The 15,639-nt window shown below is 39.2% G+C and overlaps 1 protein-coding gene across 5 annotated transcripts in view; it reads right to left on the bottom strand.

Moving 5' to 3' along the window:
- LOC307184552 (uncharacterized protein) overlaps window positions 1–15,639 on the bottom strand; it is a 770,349-nt gene that overhangs the window by 667,979 nt on the left and 86,731 nt on the right. For 4 of the 5 annotated variants that reach the window (XR_013827746.1, XR_013827747.1, XR_013827748.1 and 1 more), the window contains one exon: window positions 4,162–4,220. Coding sequence is in view for 1 of the 5 variants with exons in the window: in XM_079918136.1 (XP_079774262.1) it covers window positions 4,162–4,220 (59 nt within the window). In the remaining 4 variants the exon portion in view is untranslated. Of the gene's footprint in view, window positions 1–4,161; window positions 4,221–8,436; window positions 9,817–15,639 lie in introns of those variants that run through there. The other variant, XR_013827749.1, reaches the window with a different exon arrangement.

The following is a 15,639-nucleotide window of genomic DNA, read 5'->3' as shown; positions in this document are numbered from 1 at the left end:
TTGTTAGTTATCTTTCATGAATATAGCTTATGTCACCTCCTTGAATTCATCAATACTTTCAATTCAACAAGGCTTTTTTAGAGCACTGTATAGAATTGCTTTCAGCCACAAATAACAGTGGATATGGCTTGCACAATTTCACGATTTAATTCTGTTTCTGGCAATTTCAGGACTGATGCAGAGGTTTACCAATATCAACCAGTACCCAGACTCTCTCTACCTTTCTGATCTGCGGTCCTTACCATGTTATCTTTTTATATTTGGCCTTCCTTTTTCAAGCAATGTGGCTGATTTAGCTGCAAACATCACATCTTCACACAACCAAATTTAAGACCAGAGGAAAGGAGCTGATCTCCTTACCATCTCTTTTTATTCAGAAGCAAAAGCCCTCCCAGGAGACTTCTCCTTATACCTAATTAGCCGCAGCTTGGTCACATGGCCACACCTAAACCTCCCTAGCAAATAGGAATTACCAAAGTAGGTTTAGACCCTGGACTCTGGAGTGCTTCATTATTTCCAGAGTATGTTGTAGCCTGAACAAAATTGGGGGTGGAGGAGTCTGTAAACTTAGGAAGAAGTAAGAAACAGCTGCTATGTAAGCTAAGCAGCTAACAGTGTTTGATACAAGCACCATGTTCAAGGCATCCTTGTAGTCCCTGTTTAGAATATAAGAATGAGTTAGGCAACTACAGTTTATGAGCCCAGTGGTTAGACACACAGATACTGGATCCAGACTGCCACAGTTCAACCTGGTTCCTTTACTTACTAGCTGTTTGTAGATGAGTCACTTACAAACCTTGCAGCTTCAGCTTCCTCAATTGTAAAATGGGGGTAATAATAATACTGACCTTAAAGGATTGCTGTGAGCATAAAATGAGGAGACATACATAAAGTGCTCAGCATGGAGTATAGCACTCAGTAAGTAAATAGTGAGTGTTAGCTATTACTACTATTTCTCTATTCTCCATGGTAAGCAAATAAAATGCTAGGTGCTCTTACAGGTACTGGGACCCAAATGAGATATGATCTCTGCTCTCCCAAAACTTGCCTTTCCCTGACCCCAAGCCCACTCCTCAGGTTAACCACTCTTGACAGTTGGATGTCTACCCATGTATGTGGATACCCCTCATTTATTTTTATTAAAATGCTATCATATTATCATTCATTCAATAAATATTTACCAAACACTTACTATATGCCAGGGACTGTTCAAAGAGCTGGAAAAACAAGTGAATGAAACAGGTTCTTCAGAAGCATGGTCTCTTCACAATAAAGTTTTCTTCTCAGTCTTCTTAAAGATTTACCTCTTTCTTATTAATAGCTTTCTGCTATCCATTACATGATTCTGCCAAAATGTATTTAACTATTCCCTTTTTAACAGACATTACGGTTCTACTTTTCTACCATTAATTACATGCAAGATCTTGATGAACTTCCTTTAAATGTATCCTACGAACACACAGAGGAGTTTTCTGTTGGCTAGCTTCCTGAAGCAGCTTGCTATATCATAATTTTTCCCTTTCCTCAAACTCGGTATGGTGTTTTACACGCAAAGGGTGTTTTAACAACATAGACTCAATGATCATTCTCCACAACCGTCCCTACGGTTCAAGAATCCCTTGAACTTTCTGCATGACTTTTTTTTTACGTTTCAATGAGAGACTGAATTCTTGCATTGAAACAAATAAAAATGTAAAATCCTAATACTATTTTGTAGGATTTAAGTTATAATTCACTCCAGTTTATTAAAAGACTGCTTTGGGGCTTTCCCACCAACAACGTGGCATTTTTAATATGTTCTCATTATTAATTTTTTAAAAAACTGTTCTTTTAAGGAACAAATTTTCAAACTGGCTTTTGAAAGGGTCCCCAGAGAACTACTATGAATTGCTACTGACGTGAAGAAAACCAAATATTTACCATGTGGAATTATCATCTGTATATCCACAGGAGCCCTTCCCGGAGGCTGTGTGGGGACCAGCGCCCCTGAATTGCATTTACACTATGTGACAAACAGCAGGGAAGATGGCTTCTCCTGTGTCTTGTCCGTCTGATGTGGGCATCGGTAAGTGACAAACGAGCACAAATGGTCTCTGTGTTGAATGGGATCGATGTGGGCTATCACTTATTAAAGCGCTTAATAAGTGTGCACTTTTTTACGTGTGTGTTATTTAATTACAAAGGGGAACGGAACTTCAAAGGCATGCACGCTGCAATTTTGTAAAATTACATGTAGGATCAGTCAGTGATGGCTATGAAAGGGTAACAAAATGTCGTACTTCCGTAATTTGTGAACTTGGAGCATAAGAGGATGTTTGAGAGTGAAGGAGACAGCAAAAACTGCTTAGGTGCATAAAAGTTCAAATGTTCAGGGGGGAAATGAACCTGAGTGGCTTAGAGCATTTTTTCAAACTTTTTTGACTGCAACCCATAATAAGAGATACATTTTATGTCATGACCCCATGCAGACACACATATACGTGACACACACACATGACAAATGAAAGTTTCATAAAATAATACCCTTACTACATGATATTTTCCATCTTATTCCATCCATTTCCATTTTTAATGAGGTTTTTGACCCACCAAATTGATTTCAGGACTGATTGATTGAAAGTTTATTATTATTGATGGTCAGTAGCTATCCACGATAATTATCGGGAAAAAGTCAACTTCATGAAAGATAGGAAACTCAGGCACATAATTGTCACATACCTCAAGTTTTAGAGTCACAAAGACCTGGGTTTTAGTCCTAGCTCTATCACTAGTCTATCACTTGGAAAAGGTGCTTAAGTTTCATAAGCCCCCATTTCTCCTTCTGTGAAATAGGGATAATAATGGTATCTATTATATGATAGGCTCTCAAATGATAGCTACCATCACCAACATCAGGAGAGAGATGATGATGGTGATATACTCACTCAGCTTGAAATATGTCCCAGAAATGTGAACATAATCCAGGGGAGAGCAAGCCCTACAAAATGCAAGAAACTTCTGTGGTGGTATCATTCTATTTACAAATTATACAGTCACCCAAATAAAGGTTTTCTAGAAAAAGAGTGATCGTGTTTTCCAAATCCTAAAAGGCACAGTTTATAAGATAGTGCTAAGACAAGTACATACACAAGCATGTTCATAGCAGCACTATTCACGGTAGCCAAAAGGTGAAAACAGCACAAATGACCATCAACAAATGAATGGACAAATACACGGTGGAACATTATGCAGTCATAAAAACGAATAAAGTACTGAAACATGCTACAACATGATCCTCCAAACCATGCTGAGAGAAAGAAGCCAAACAAAAGTCACATACTGTATGATCTCATTTATATGAAATATCCAGAATAGATAAAGCCATAGAGACAAAACGCTGATTGATGGTTGCCAGGGGTGAGGGGAAGGAGGAGAGGGAGAAAATGCTCAGTGGGTAGGCGGTTTTACTTCAGAGTGATGAAAATGTTTAACTAGACAGAGGTGGCAGTGGCGCAACATTATGAATGTACTTGCTGCCACTGAATTGTTTGCTTTAAAATGGTTAATTTTATGATATGTGACTTCCATCTCAATAAATTATTTTTCATAAATGAGAAACCCAATAATTATTAGGAAATTTTATTACCAGCTCCCTTCATATAAACATAATATTATTATTACATTGTTATTCTTTTTTTTTTTTTTTTTTTGCAGTACGTGGGCCTCTCACTGTTGTGGCCTCTCCCGTTGTGGAGCACAGGCTCCGGATGTGCAGGCTCAGCAGCCATGGCTCATGGGCCCAGCTGCTCCGCGGCATGCGGAATCTTCCCGGACTGGGGCACGAACCCGTGTCCCCTGAATCGGCAGGTGGACTCTCAACCACTGCGCCACCAGGGAAGCCCCTGCATTGTTATTCTTAAAAGACTGGTACAATCCAGAGGCATTAAGTCTGTCTTAATAATATTCTGACTAAAAAAAAAAATTCACAGATTCTCCTCAAAAGACAGAAAGAGAAGGCAGCATCTAAAGAAAGCAATGTATTTAATAAAATGCAAAACTCCCACAAGAGCCACACAAATAGATGGAAGACGGAATACCCACTCAAACTTAAATGCAAAAACATGGCACAGACCTAAAGGAAGAAAGTCGATATTCATGAATATTTTTAAAAGGCAAACTTACTTATTGAATCTGGAGATGATACCTGTAAATGGGGAGACCACTCTCATGGGACCAACAAGCTGGAGGAGAGAGAGAGAGAGATTAAGAGAAAATACATTTTTTCAATTTTTTCTTATTGAGATATATTTGACATACAACATTTTGTACGTTTAAAGTACAACATATTGATTTGATATATTTATATTGCATTATAATTAGCAATGTAGCGTTAGCTAACACCTTTACCCAGTCACATAATTATCATCTCTCCTAGTGTTGGGAACAATTGAGATCTCATTTCTTGGCAATTTTAATTTTTTTTTTAGTTTATAATAGAGTTTTGTGTCTATAACCACTGTACTGTATATTAGGTCTCCAGGACTTACTTATCTATTAGTTGCACACAATAAAAAATTAATAGGAGCAATGTGACACTCTATTATTTAGGTGTCTTAAAGCACCTATAATTTGGTGTTTTTAAAAAGGTATAAAATTGGACTTAGGAGCTATCCATTAAAAAAAAAAAAAGATGTGGGGTTTCAATTAAAGAACTGCTGTGTGGCTGCTTACAAAAAGAAGCAAAGTTAGATTTCACTGACAGAAGTACAGCGCCCATATCCAAAGAAAAGGAAGATAACAGTCCCCCTATAATCACTGTTCCGAGTAACACATTTTAAGAGAGACACTGATCTACTATAATATATTCAAAGGAGAACACATTTGGTTGGCAAATGGTCTAGGAAAATATTCCAACAGAAACTGGAGGTATATTGCCTAGGGGAGAGAAAGCAAAGAGAAATACAATACAAAGAAGTTTAGCGGTCACATTCTAAATGAACAAATAAGAAATGAAAAAAATTACAGTGAAAATTATCCATTGAAAAAATCCTCACAAACAACAAGAATTTACTGTATAACACAGGGAACTATATTCAATATCTTATAATAAACTACAATGGAAAAGAATTAAAAAAAGAATATAGATGTATACATATATATATATGTATTGCAATGTAACCGAATCACTTTGCTGTACACCTGAAATGAACACAATATTGTAAGTCAACTACACTTCAATTTTAAAAAATCCTCTAAACCACCTATAGAATACATATATATATATATATATATATATATATATATATATATATATACACACATATACTTTTGTTTATACACACTGAAGTTTGAAAACCTCAGAGGGAACAAACAAAAGGAAAGTATCTATGCAACTGAATGGGCTTCAAATCTTTAGGATAATTTATCAACTCAAGAAGTGAATGGGAGGCTGTATTAGTTTCCTAGGGCTGTTGTAACAAAATAACAGACTTGAGGGCTTAAAACAACAGAAATGTATTTCCCCCACAATTCTATACAGATGCTAGACATCTGAAATCAACACGTCAGCAGGACCACACTCTCTCTGAGACTTGGGATGGACTCCTTCCTTGTATTTTCCTAGTTTCTTATAGTGGCATCAATCCTTGGTGTTCCTTGGCCTTGTAAAAAATTAATAAACAGAAATCTCAATTAAATAGAGTCAGGAAACCAGAAGGGGGAGCTCTCGTGCCCTGGGATGATAGCCGAGCCCACGAGGAGGAAGAAAGACCTCCTCTTCTCTCCTGGCAACAACTCAGCCAATGAAAAGCTCTGTTTTTCTGGACTCATTGTTTACTATAGCCCTCCAGACTTCCTTTTCCCCTCTATAAAAATGCTGTTCTTCCCTTGCTGTGCTGGGACTTGCACATGGCTTGCCATGGTTGTAGACCCAAAACTGCAATTCTTTCCTGATCCTGAATAAACTCGTTTTTGCTGGAGAAATAACTAGCAGTGTATTTGTTTTAGGCCAACAGCCTGCAGCTGCATCACTCAAATCTCTGCTTCTGTTGTCATGTGACATTCTCCCTGTGTGTCTCTGTCTTCACATGACACTTTCCTTTTCTGATAAGGACACTAGTCATGTTGGATTAAGGCTCACTCTAATAATTACATCTTAACTTGATTATATCTGCAAAGGTCCTACTTCCAAATAAGGTCACATTCACATATACCTATCTTTTTGGTGCACACAATTCAACCCATAATAGAAGAATAAGCAAAATAGATTCTAAAGTAAATTTGCACACAGCAAGGTGTCCACCATTAGGTTTCATAGTAAGCCCTTATAACATCAACAGATGTTACAGATGTTTGTTAATGTGATAATTAATGTTTGCTAGGCTTCCATCTAAATTTTCCTTGTTCCAACCCACATGCATACCGTATGAAACTCTGAAAACTTTGGAAAGTTTTGGGAAGGAACTGGGCCAGCTGTTTTCTGTCTTTCTAAATTGACATTCTTCTGTGCTGACTCCAGTAACCAGCTTTACTTTCCTGTCCATGGGCAGCTTTCTGGGGAGGTCAGGTTCTAAAGCCACCAGGTAAGTACATTCAGGTGAGATGGAACGGTCTTGGCCTCACTACTTAATAGCCACAGGCTTCAGTCACCTCATATATAAAATGGAAACAGTAACATACCCCCCTCACAAGGTCACTGTGCATAAGTGAGGTAATATCTGTGAGAAGTACACTGAGAACAAATGCTGGTCCCTTGCAAGTGCTCAACAAGTGGCAGCTATGTTCATTGTAATTATTTAAACAAGCTCTATCGTGTGAAAAGAGATTTAGTGAATTCTACAGTGATTTTAAGTGAATTCTTACTTACAGTAGTAAGTAAGCAATTATAGGGATCCGTAAGTGGTCTGGTCTGCTTTGCAAAACAGAGTTCCCCATTGACAGATGTGTGTAAATGAGGCTGTACCCATCTGTCAGGGATGCCACAGGAAGTTTGCTCTTATCTGGACATAGAGGGATAACACCTACCTTACAGCATTATTGTAAGGACTAAGAAAATCACAAAGGAAAAAGGCGTGACTCAGTAGTTGAAATATAGCGAGGTGTTCAGGGGTGGTATTACTAATCATGTTTGTTACTAGGTCATTGTTAGAGAAGATTCTTGCCCAGAACAGAAAAATCAATTGAAAGACTCCCTTCCAACTCTCAGCTGACATAGTTTTACAGGAAGACCTCCTGCTGAGTATAGTTTCTAGTTTATTTAATATCTGCCTTGTGAATAAAGAAATAAACCTAGGGCTCTAAGGGCTGAGATTTTGAGGACTCATAAAAATGTTTATTCTGAGATATTCATGGCAGCATTGTTTTTAAAAAGTTAAGACTGAGAAATAATTAAAACACACAAAGTTAGAGAATTGGATAAATAAACAGTAGTACATGACTAAGAACACAGGCTCTGGAGTCAGCCGGCCAGGTCTGAAGCTCCACTCCGCCTTTGGCAAGTTAAACTCTCTCAGCCACGCTTTACTTTTTTTCAGAGAGTGGTTGTGAGAATTAAAGCAGGTAAAGCATTTAGCATAGCACCCGACATAATAACAAGCCTTCAGTGACGGTGATGATGCTGTGGGTCCATTTTTCTTGCTTCGTAAATAAAACTAGTATATGTAGCTAAATTTTCTTTCAGTAGGTCATACAATACACTAACCCAATGATGACAATACACTAACCCAATGATGAAAATTAGCATTACCAATGGTCATTGTGTACCTCCAGATGTGATATGCTAAGACAGATATGACATCACCAAGTAGAATTCTGACGAGGAATACGTAATCTGAGCACAGTCAAAAAAAGCAACAAATAAACCCAAATTGAGGAACATTCTATAAAATAAATGGCCTTTATTCCAAAATGTCAGTCATGAAAGGCAAAGAAAAGCTAAACACACAGTTCCAGATTAAAAGAGACCAAAGAGACATGACCACTCAGTGCTATATGTGATCCTGGACTAGATCTTGGGCTAGAGGCAAAAAAAATGTTGTAAAAAACATTATTGGGGGAGCTTCCGGGAAGATGGCGGAAGAGTAAGACGCGGAGATCATCTTCCCCTCCCCCCCCCACAGATACATCAGAAATACATCTACGCGTGGAACAACTCCTACAGAACACCTACTGAACGCTGCCAGAAGACCTCAGACCTCCCAAAAGGCAAGAAACGCCCCACGTACCTGGGTAGGGCAAAAGAGAAAACAGAGACAAAAGGATAGGGACGGGACCTGCACCAGTGGGAGGGAGCTGTGAAGGAGGAAACATTTCCACACACTAGGAGCCCCTTCCTGGGTGAAGACTGCGGGTGGCAGAGGGGGAAAGCTTTGGAGCCGCGGAGGAGAGCGCAGCAACAGGGGTGCGGAGGACAAAGCGGAGAGATTCCCGCACAGAGGATCGGTGCCGACCGGCACTCACCAGGCTGAGAGGCTTGTCTGCTCACCCGCCGGGGTGGGCGGGGCTGGGAGTTGAGGCTCGGGCTTCGGTCGGAGCGCCGGGAGAGGACTGCGATTGGTGGCGTGAACACAGCCTGCAGGGCTAGCCGTGCACCACGGCTAGCCGGGAGGGAGTCCGGGAAAAGGTCCGGACCTGCTGAAGAGTCAAGAGACTTTTTCTTGCCTCTTTGTTTCCTGGTGCGCGAGGAGAGGGGATTAAGAGCGCTGCTTAAAGGAGCTCCACAGACGGGCGCGAGCCGCGGCTAAAAGCGCGGACCCCAGAGACGGGCATGAGACACTAAGGCTGCTGCTGCTGCCACCAAGAAGCCTGTGTGCGAGCACAGGTCACTCTCCACACCTCCCTTCCGGGGAGCCTGTGCAGCCCGCCACTGCCAGGGTCCCAGGATCTAGGGACAACTTCCCCGGGAGAACGCACGGCGTGCCTCACGCTGGTGCAACGTCACGCCGGCCTCTGCCGCCGCAAGCCCGCCCCGCACGCAGTGCCCGTCCCGCCCCGGCCTGAGTGCGCCAGAGCCCCCGAATCAGCGGCTCCTTTAACCCCGTCCTGTCTGAGCGAAGAACAGACACCCTCCGGTGACCTACACGCAAAGGCGGGGCCAAATCCAAAGCTGAGCCCCTGGGAGCTGTGAGAACAAAGAAGAGAAAGGGAAATCTCTCCCAGCAGCGTCAGAAGCAGCGGATTACAGCTCCACAATCAACTTGCTGTGGAATACATGGATAGACAACGAATCATCCCAAATTGAGGAGGTGGACTTTGAGAGCAAGATTTATGCTGATTGGCTTTGCTTCCCCCATTTGTCCTACGGTTCTATCTGTCCGTTTTTTTTTTCTTTGTTTTTTAATTATTTTTAAATTATTTTTCTTAATAATTATTTTTTATTTTAATAACTTTATATTTTATCTTATTTTATTTTACTTTATCTTCTTTCTTTCTTTTTTCCTTCCTTCCCTCCTTCCTTCCTTCGTTCCTCGCTCCCTCCCTCCCTCCTTTCTTTCTTTGTTTCCTTCTTTCTTTCATTCTTTCTTTCTACTTCTACTAATTCTATCTTTCTACTTTTTCTCCCATTTATTCAGAGCCGTGTGGATGAAAGGCTCTTGGTGCTGCAGCCAGGAGTCAGTGCTGTGCCTCTGAGGTGGGAGAGCCAACTTCAGGACACTGGTCCACAAGAGACCTCCCAGCTCCACATAATATCAAATGGTGAAAATTTCCCAGAGACCTCCATCCCAGCACCCAGCTTCACTCAATGACCAGCAAGCTACAGTGCTGGACATCCTATGCCAAACAACTAGCAAGACAGGAACACAACCCCACCCATTAGCAGAGAGGCTGCCTAAAATCATAATAAGTCCACAGACACCCCAAAACACACCACCAGACGTGGACCTGCCCACCAGAAAGACAAGATCCAGCCTCATCCACCAGAACACAGGCCCTAGTCCGCACCACTAAGGAACCTACACAACCCACTGAATCAACCTTAGCCACTGGGGACAGACACCAAAAACAACGGGAACTGTGAGCCTGCAGCCTGCAAAAAGGAGACCACAAACAGTAACATACGCAAAATGAGAAGACAGAAGAACACAGCAGATGAAGGAGCAAGATAAAAACCCACCAGACCTAACAAATGAAGAGGAAATAGGCAGTCTACCTGAAAAAGAATTCAGAATAATGATAGTAAACATGATCCAAAACCTTGGAAATAGAATAGAGAAAATACAGGAAACATTTAACAAGGACCTAGAAGAACTAAAGTGGAAACAAACAACGATGAACAACACAATATATAAAATTAAAAATACTCTAGTTGGGATCAATAGCAGAATAACTGAGCAGAAGAATGGATAAGTGACCTGGAAGATAAAATAGTGGAAATAACTACTGCAGAGCAGAATAAAGAAAAAAGAATAAAAAGAACTGAGGACAGTCTCAGAGACCTCTGGGACAACATTAAACGCACCAACATTCAAATCATAGGGGTTCCAGAAGAAGAAGAGAAAAAGAAAGGGACTGCGAAGATATTTGAAGAGATTATAGTTGAAAACTTCCCTAATATGGGAAAGGAAATAGTTAATCAAGTCCAGGAAGCACAGAGAGTCCCATACAGGATAAACCCAAGGAGAAATATGCGAAGACACATATTAATCAAACTGTCAACAATTAAATGCAAAGAAAACATATTAAAAGCAGCAAGGGAAAAACAACAAATAACACACAACGGAATCCCCATAAGGTTAACAGCTGATCTTTCAGCAGAAACTCTGCAAGCCAGAAGGGACTGGCAGGACATATTTAAAGTGATGAAGGAGAAAAACCTACAACCAAGATTACTCTACCCAGCAAGGATCTCATTCAGATTTGATGGAGAAATTAAAACCTTTACAGACAAGCGAAAGCTGAGAGAGTTCAGCACCACCAAACCAGCTTTACAACAAATGCTAAAGGACCTTCTCTATGCAAGAAGCACAAGAGAAGGAAAAGACCTACAATAACGAACCCAAAACAATTAAGAAAATGGGAATAGGAACATACATATCGATAATTACCTTAAATGTAAATGGACTAAATGCTCCCACCAAAAGACACAGATTGGCTGAATGGATACAAAAACAAGACCCATATATTTGCTGTCTACAAGAGACCCACTTCAGACCTAGAGGCACATACAGACTGAAAGTAAGGGGAGGGAAAAAGATATTTCATGCAAATGGAAAATAAAAGAAAGCTGGAGTAGCAATTCTCATATCAGACAAAATAGACTTTAAAATAAAGACTATTACAAGAGACAAAGAACGACACTACATAATGATCAAGGGATCAATCCAAGAAGAAGATATAACATTGTAAATTTTTATGCACCCGACATAAGAGCACCTCAATACATAAGGCAAATACTAACAGCCATAAAAGGGGAAATCGACAGTAACACATTCATAGTAGGGGACGTTAACACCCCACTTTCACCAATGGACAGATCATCCAAAATGAAAATAAATAAGGAAACACAAGATTTACATGATACATTAAACAAGATGGACTTAATTGATATTTATAGGACATTCCATCCAAAATCAACAGAATACATATTTTTCTCAAATGCTCATGGAACATTCTCCAGGATAGATCATATCTTGGGTCACAAGTCAAGCCTTGGTAAATTTAAGAAAATTGAAATTGTTTCAAGTATCTTTTCCAACCACAACGCTATGAGACTAGATATCAATTACAGGAAAATATCTGTAAAAAATACAAACACATGGAGGCTAAACAATACACTACTTAATAATGAAGTGATCACTGAAGAAATCAAAGAGGAAATTAAAAAATACCTAGAAACAAATGACAATGGAGACACGATGACGCAAAATTTATGGTATGCAGCAAAAGCAATTCTAAGAGGAAAGTTTATAGCAATACAATCCTACCTTAAGAAACAGGAAACATCTCGAATAAACAACCTAACCTTGCACCTAAAGCAATTAGAGAAAGAAGAACAAAAAAATCCCCAAAGTTAGAAGGAAAGAAATCATAAAAATCAGATCAGAAATAAATGAAAAAGAAATGAAGGAAACGATAGCAAACATCAATAAAACTAAAAGCTGGTTCTTTGAGAACATAAAAAAAAAATTGATAAACCATTAGCCAGACTCATCACAAAAAAAGGGAGAAGACTCAAATCAATAGAATTAGAAATGTAAAAGGAGAAGTAACAACTGACACTGCAGAAATACAAAAGATCATGAGAGATTACTACAAGCAACTCTATGCCAATAAAATGCACAACCTGGAAGAAATGGACAAATTCTTACAAATGCACAACCTGCCAAGACTGAATCAGGAAGAAATGGAAAATATGAACAAACCAACCACAAGCACTGAAATTGAAACTGTGATTAAAAATCTTCCAACAAACAAAAGCCCAGGACCAGATGGCCTCACAGGTGAATTCTATCAAACATTTAGAGAAGAGCTAACACCTATCCTTCTCAAACTCTTCCAAAATATAGCAGAGGGAGGAACACTCCCAAGCTCATTCTACGAGGCCACCATCACCTTGATACCAAAACCAGACAAGGGTGTCACAAAGAAAGAAAACTACAGGCCAATATCACTGATGAACATAGATGCAAAAATCCTCAACAAAATACTAGCAAACAGAATCCAACAGCACATTAAAAGGATCATACACCATGATCAAGTGGGGTTTATTCCAGGAATGCAAGGATTCTTCAATATACGCAAAACAATCAATGTGATAAACCATATTAACAAATTGAAGGAGAAAAACCATATGATCATCTCAATAGATGCAGAGAAAGCTTTCGACAAAATTCAACACCCATTTATGATAAAAAAAAAAACCCTCCAGAAAGTAGGCATAGAGGGAACTTTCCTCAACATAATAAAGGCCATATATGACAAACCCACAGCCAACGTCGTCCTCAATGGTGAAAAACTGAAAGCATTTCCACTAAGATCAGCAACAAGACAAGTTTGCCCACTCTCACCACTCTTATTCAACATAATTTTGGAATTTTTAGCCACAGCAGTCAGAGAAGAAAAGGAAATAAAAGGAATTCAAATCGGAAAAGAAGAAGTAAAGCTGTCACTGTTTGTGGATGACATGATACTATACATAGAGAATCCTAAAGATGCTACCAGAAAACTACTAGAGCTAATCAATTAATTTGGTAAAGTAGCACGATTCAAAATTAATGCACAGAAAAATCTGGCATTCCTATACGCTAATGATGAAAAATCTGAAAGTGAAATCATAAAACACTCCCATTTACCATTGTAACAAAAAGAATAAAATATCTAGGAATAAACCAACCTAAGGAGACAAAAGACCTGTATGCAGAAAATTATAAGAAACTAATGAAAGAAATTAAAGATGATACAAACAGATGGAGAGATATACCATGTTCTTGGATTGGAAGAATCAACATTGTGAAAATGACTCTATTACCCAAAGCAATCTACAGATTCAATGCAATCCCTATCAAACTACCACTGGTACTTTTCAGAGAACTAGAACAAAAAAAATCACAATTTGTATGGAAACACAAAAGACCCCGAATAGCCAAAGCAATCTTGAGAACGAAAAACGGAGCTGGAGGAATCAGGCTCCCTGACTTCAGACTATACTACAAACCTACAGTAATCAAGACAGTATGATACTGGCACAAAAACAGAAAGATAGATAAATGGAACAGGATAGAAAGCCCAGAGATAAACCCACGCACATATGGTCACCTTATCTTTGATAAAGGAGGCAGGAATGTACAGTGGAGAAAGGACAGCCTCTTCAATAAGTGGTGCTGGGAAAACTGGACAGGTACATGTAAAAGTATGAGATTAGATCACTCCCTAACACCATACACAAAAATACACTCAAAATGGATTAAAGACCTAAATGTAAGGCCAGAAACTATCAAACTCTTAGAGGAAAACATAGGCAGAACACTCTATGATATAAATCACAGCAAGATCCTTTTTGACCCACCTCCTAGAGTAATGGAAATAAAAACAAAAATAAACAAGTGGGACCGAATGAAACTTCAAAGCTTTTGCACAGCAAAGGAAACCATAAACAAGACCAAAAGACAACCCTCAGAATGGGAGAAAATATTTGCAAATGAAGCAACTGACAAAGGATTAATCTCCAAAATTTACAAGCAGCTCATGCAGCTCAATAACAAAAAAACAAACAACCCAATCCATAAATGGGCAGAAGACCTAAATAGACATTTCTCCAAAGAGGATGTACAGACTGCCAACAAACACATGAAAGAATGCTCAACATCATTAATCATTAGAGAAATGCAAATCAAAACTACAATGAGATATCACTCACACCAGTCAGTATGGCCATGATCAAAAAATCTACAAACAATAAATGCTGGAGAGGGTGTGGAGAAAAGGGAACCCTCTTGCACTGTTGGTGGGAATGTAAATTGATACAGCCACTGTGGAGAACAGTATGGAGTTTCCTTAAAAAACTACAAATAGAACTACCATAGGACCTAGCAATCCCACTACTGGGCATGTACTGTGATAAAACCATAATTCAAAAAGAGTCATGTACCAAAATGTTCACTGCAGCTCTATTTACAATAGCCCGGAGATGGAAACAACCTAAGTGTCCATCATCGGATGAATGGATAAAGAAGATGTGGCACATATATACAATGGAATATTACTCAGCCATAAAAAGAAACGAAATTGAGCTATTTGTAATGAGGTGGATAGACCTAGAATCTGTCATACAGAGTGAAGTAAGTCAGAAAGAGAAAGACAAATACCGTATGCTAACACATATATATGGAATTTAAGGGGAAAAAAATGTCATGAAGAACCTAGGGATAAGACAGGAATAAAGACACAGACCTACTAGAGAATGGACTTGAGGATATGGGGAGGGGTAAGTGTAAGCTGTGACAAAGCAAGAGAGAGGCGTGGGCCTATTTACACTACCAAACGTAAGGTAGATAGCTAGTGGGAAGCAGCCGCATAGCACAGGGAGATCAGCTCGGTGCTTTGTGACCGCCTGGAGGGGTGGGATAGGGAGGGTGGGAAGGGGGGAGACGCAAGAGGGAAGAGATATGGGAACATATGTATATGTATAACTGATTCACTTTGTTATAAAGCAGAAACTAACACACCATTGTAAAGTAATTATACTCCAATAAAGATGTAAAAAAATAAAAAACAAAAACATTATTGGGACAATTGGCAAAACGTGAATATGAACCATAGATAAAAGTACTGTATTAATTAACTTCTAAATTTAATAACTGTACTGTGGCTATGTAAGAAAATATCTTCGTTCTTAGGAAATGGGCACTGAGGTATGATGAAATAAAGGGGCCTCAGCCATGCAGCCTCCTTTCATATGGTCCAAAAAATTAAAATTTTTATATATATGTGTACACATACATACACACATGCAGAGAAAACAGGAGTGAGAATGATAAAGCAAATGTGGCAAAATGTCAAAAATCAGTGAATTTGGGTAAAGAGTATTTGGGTATTCTCTATAATAGCAATTTTCCTTAAGTTTAAAATTATTTCAAAGTTAGTTGTTTGTTTTTTTAATCTATAGAGAAGGGAAAGTACTGGGAGTAGAGATGAAACAAAATTGGCCACAAGTTGACCACTGTT

This window comes from Stenella coeruleoalba (genome assembly GCF_951394435.1).
Source record: "Stenella coeruleoalba genome assembly, chromosome: 3".
NCBI classification, from domain to species: Eukaryota; Metazoa; Chordata; class Mammalia; order Artiodactyla; family Delphinidae; genus Stenella; species Stenella coeruleoalba.
The sequence above is the reverse complement of the archived record's forward strand: the minus strand, read 5'-3'. Positions and strand labels throughout refer to the sequence as shown.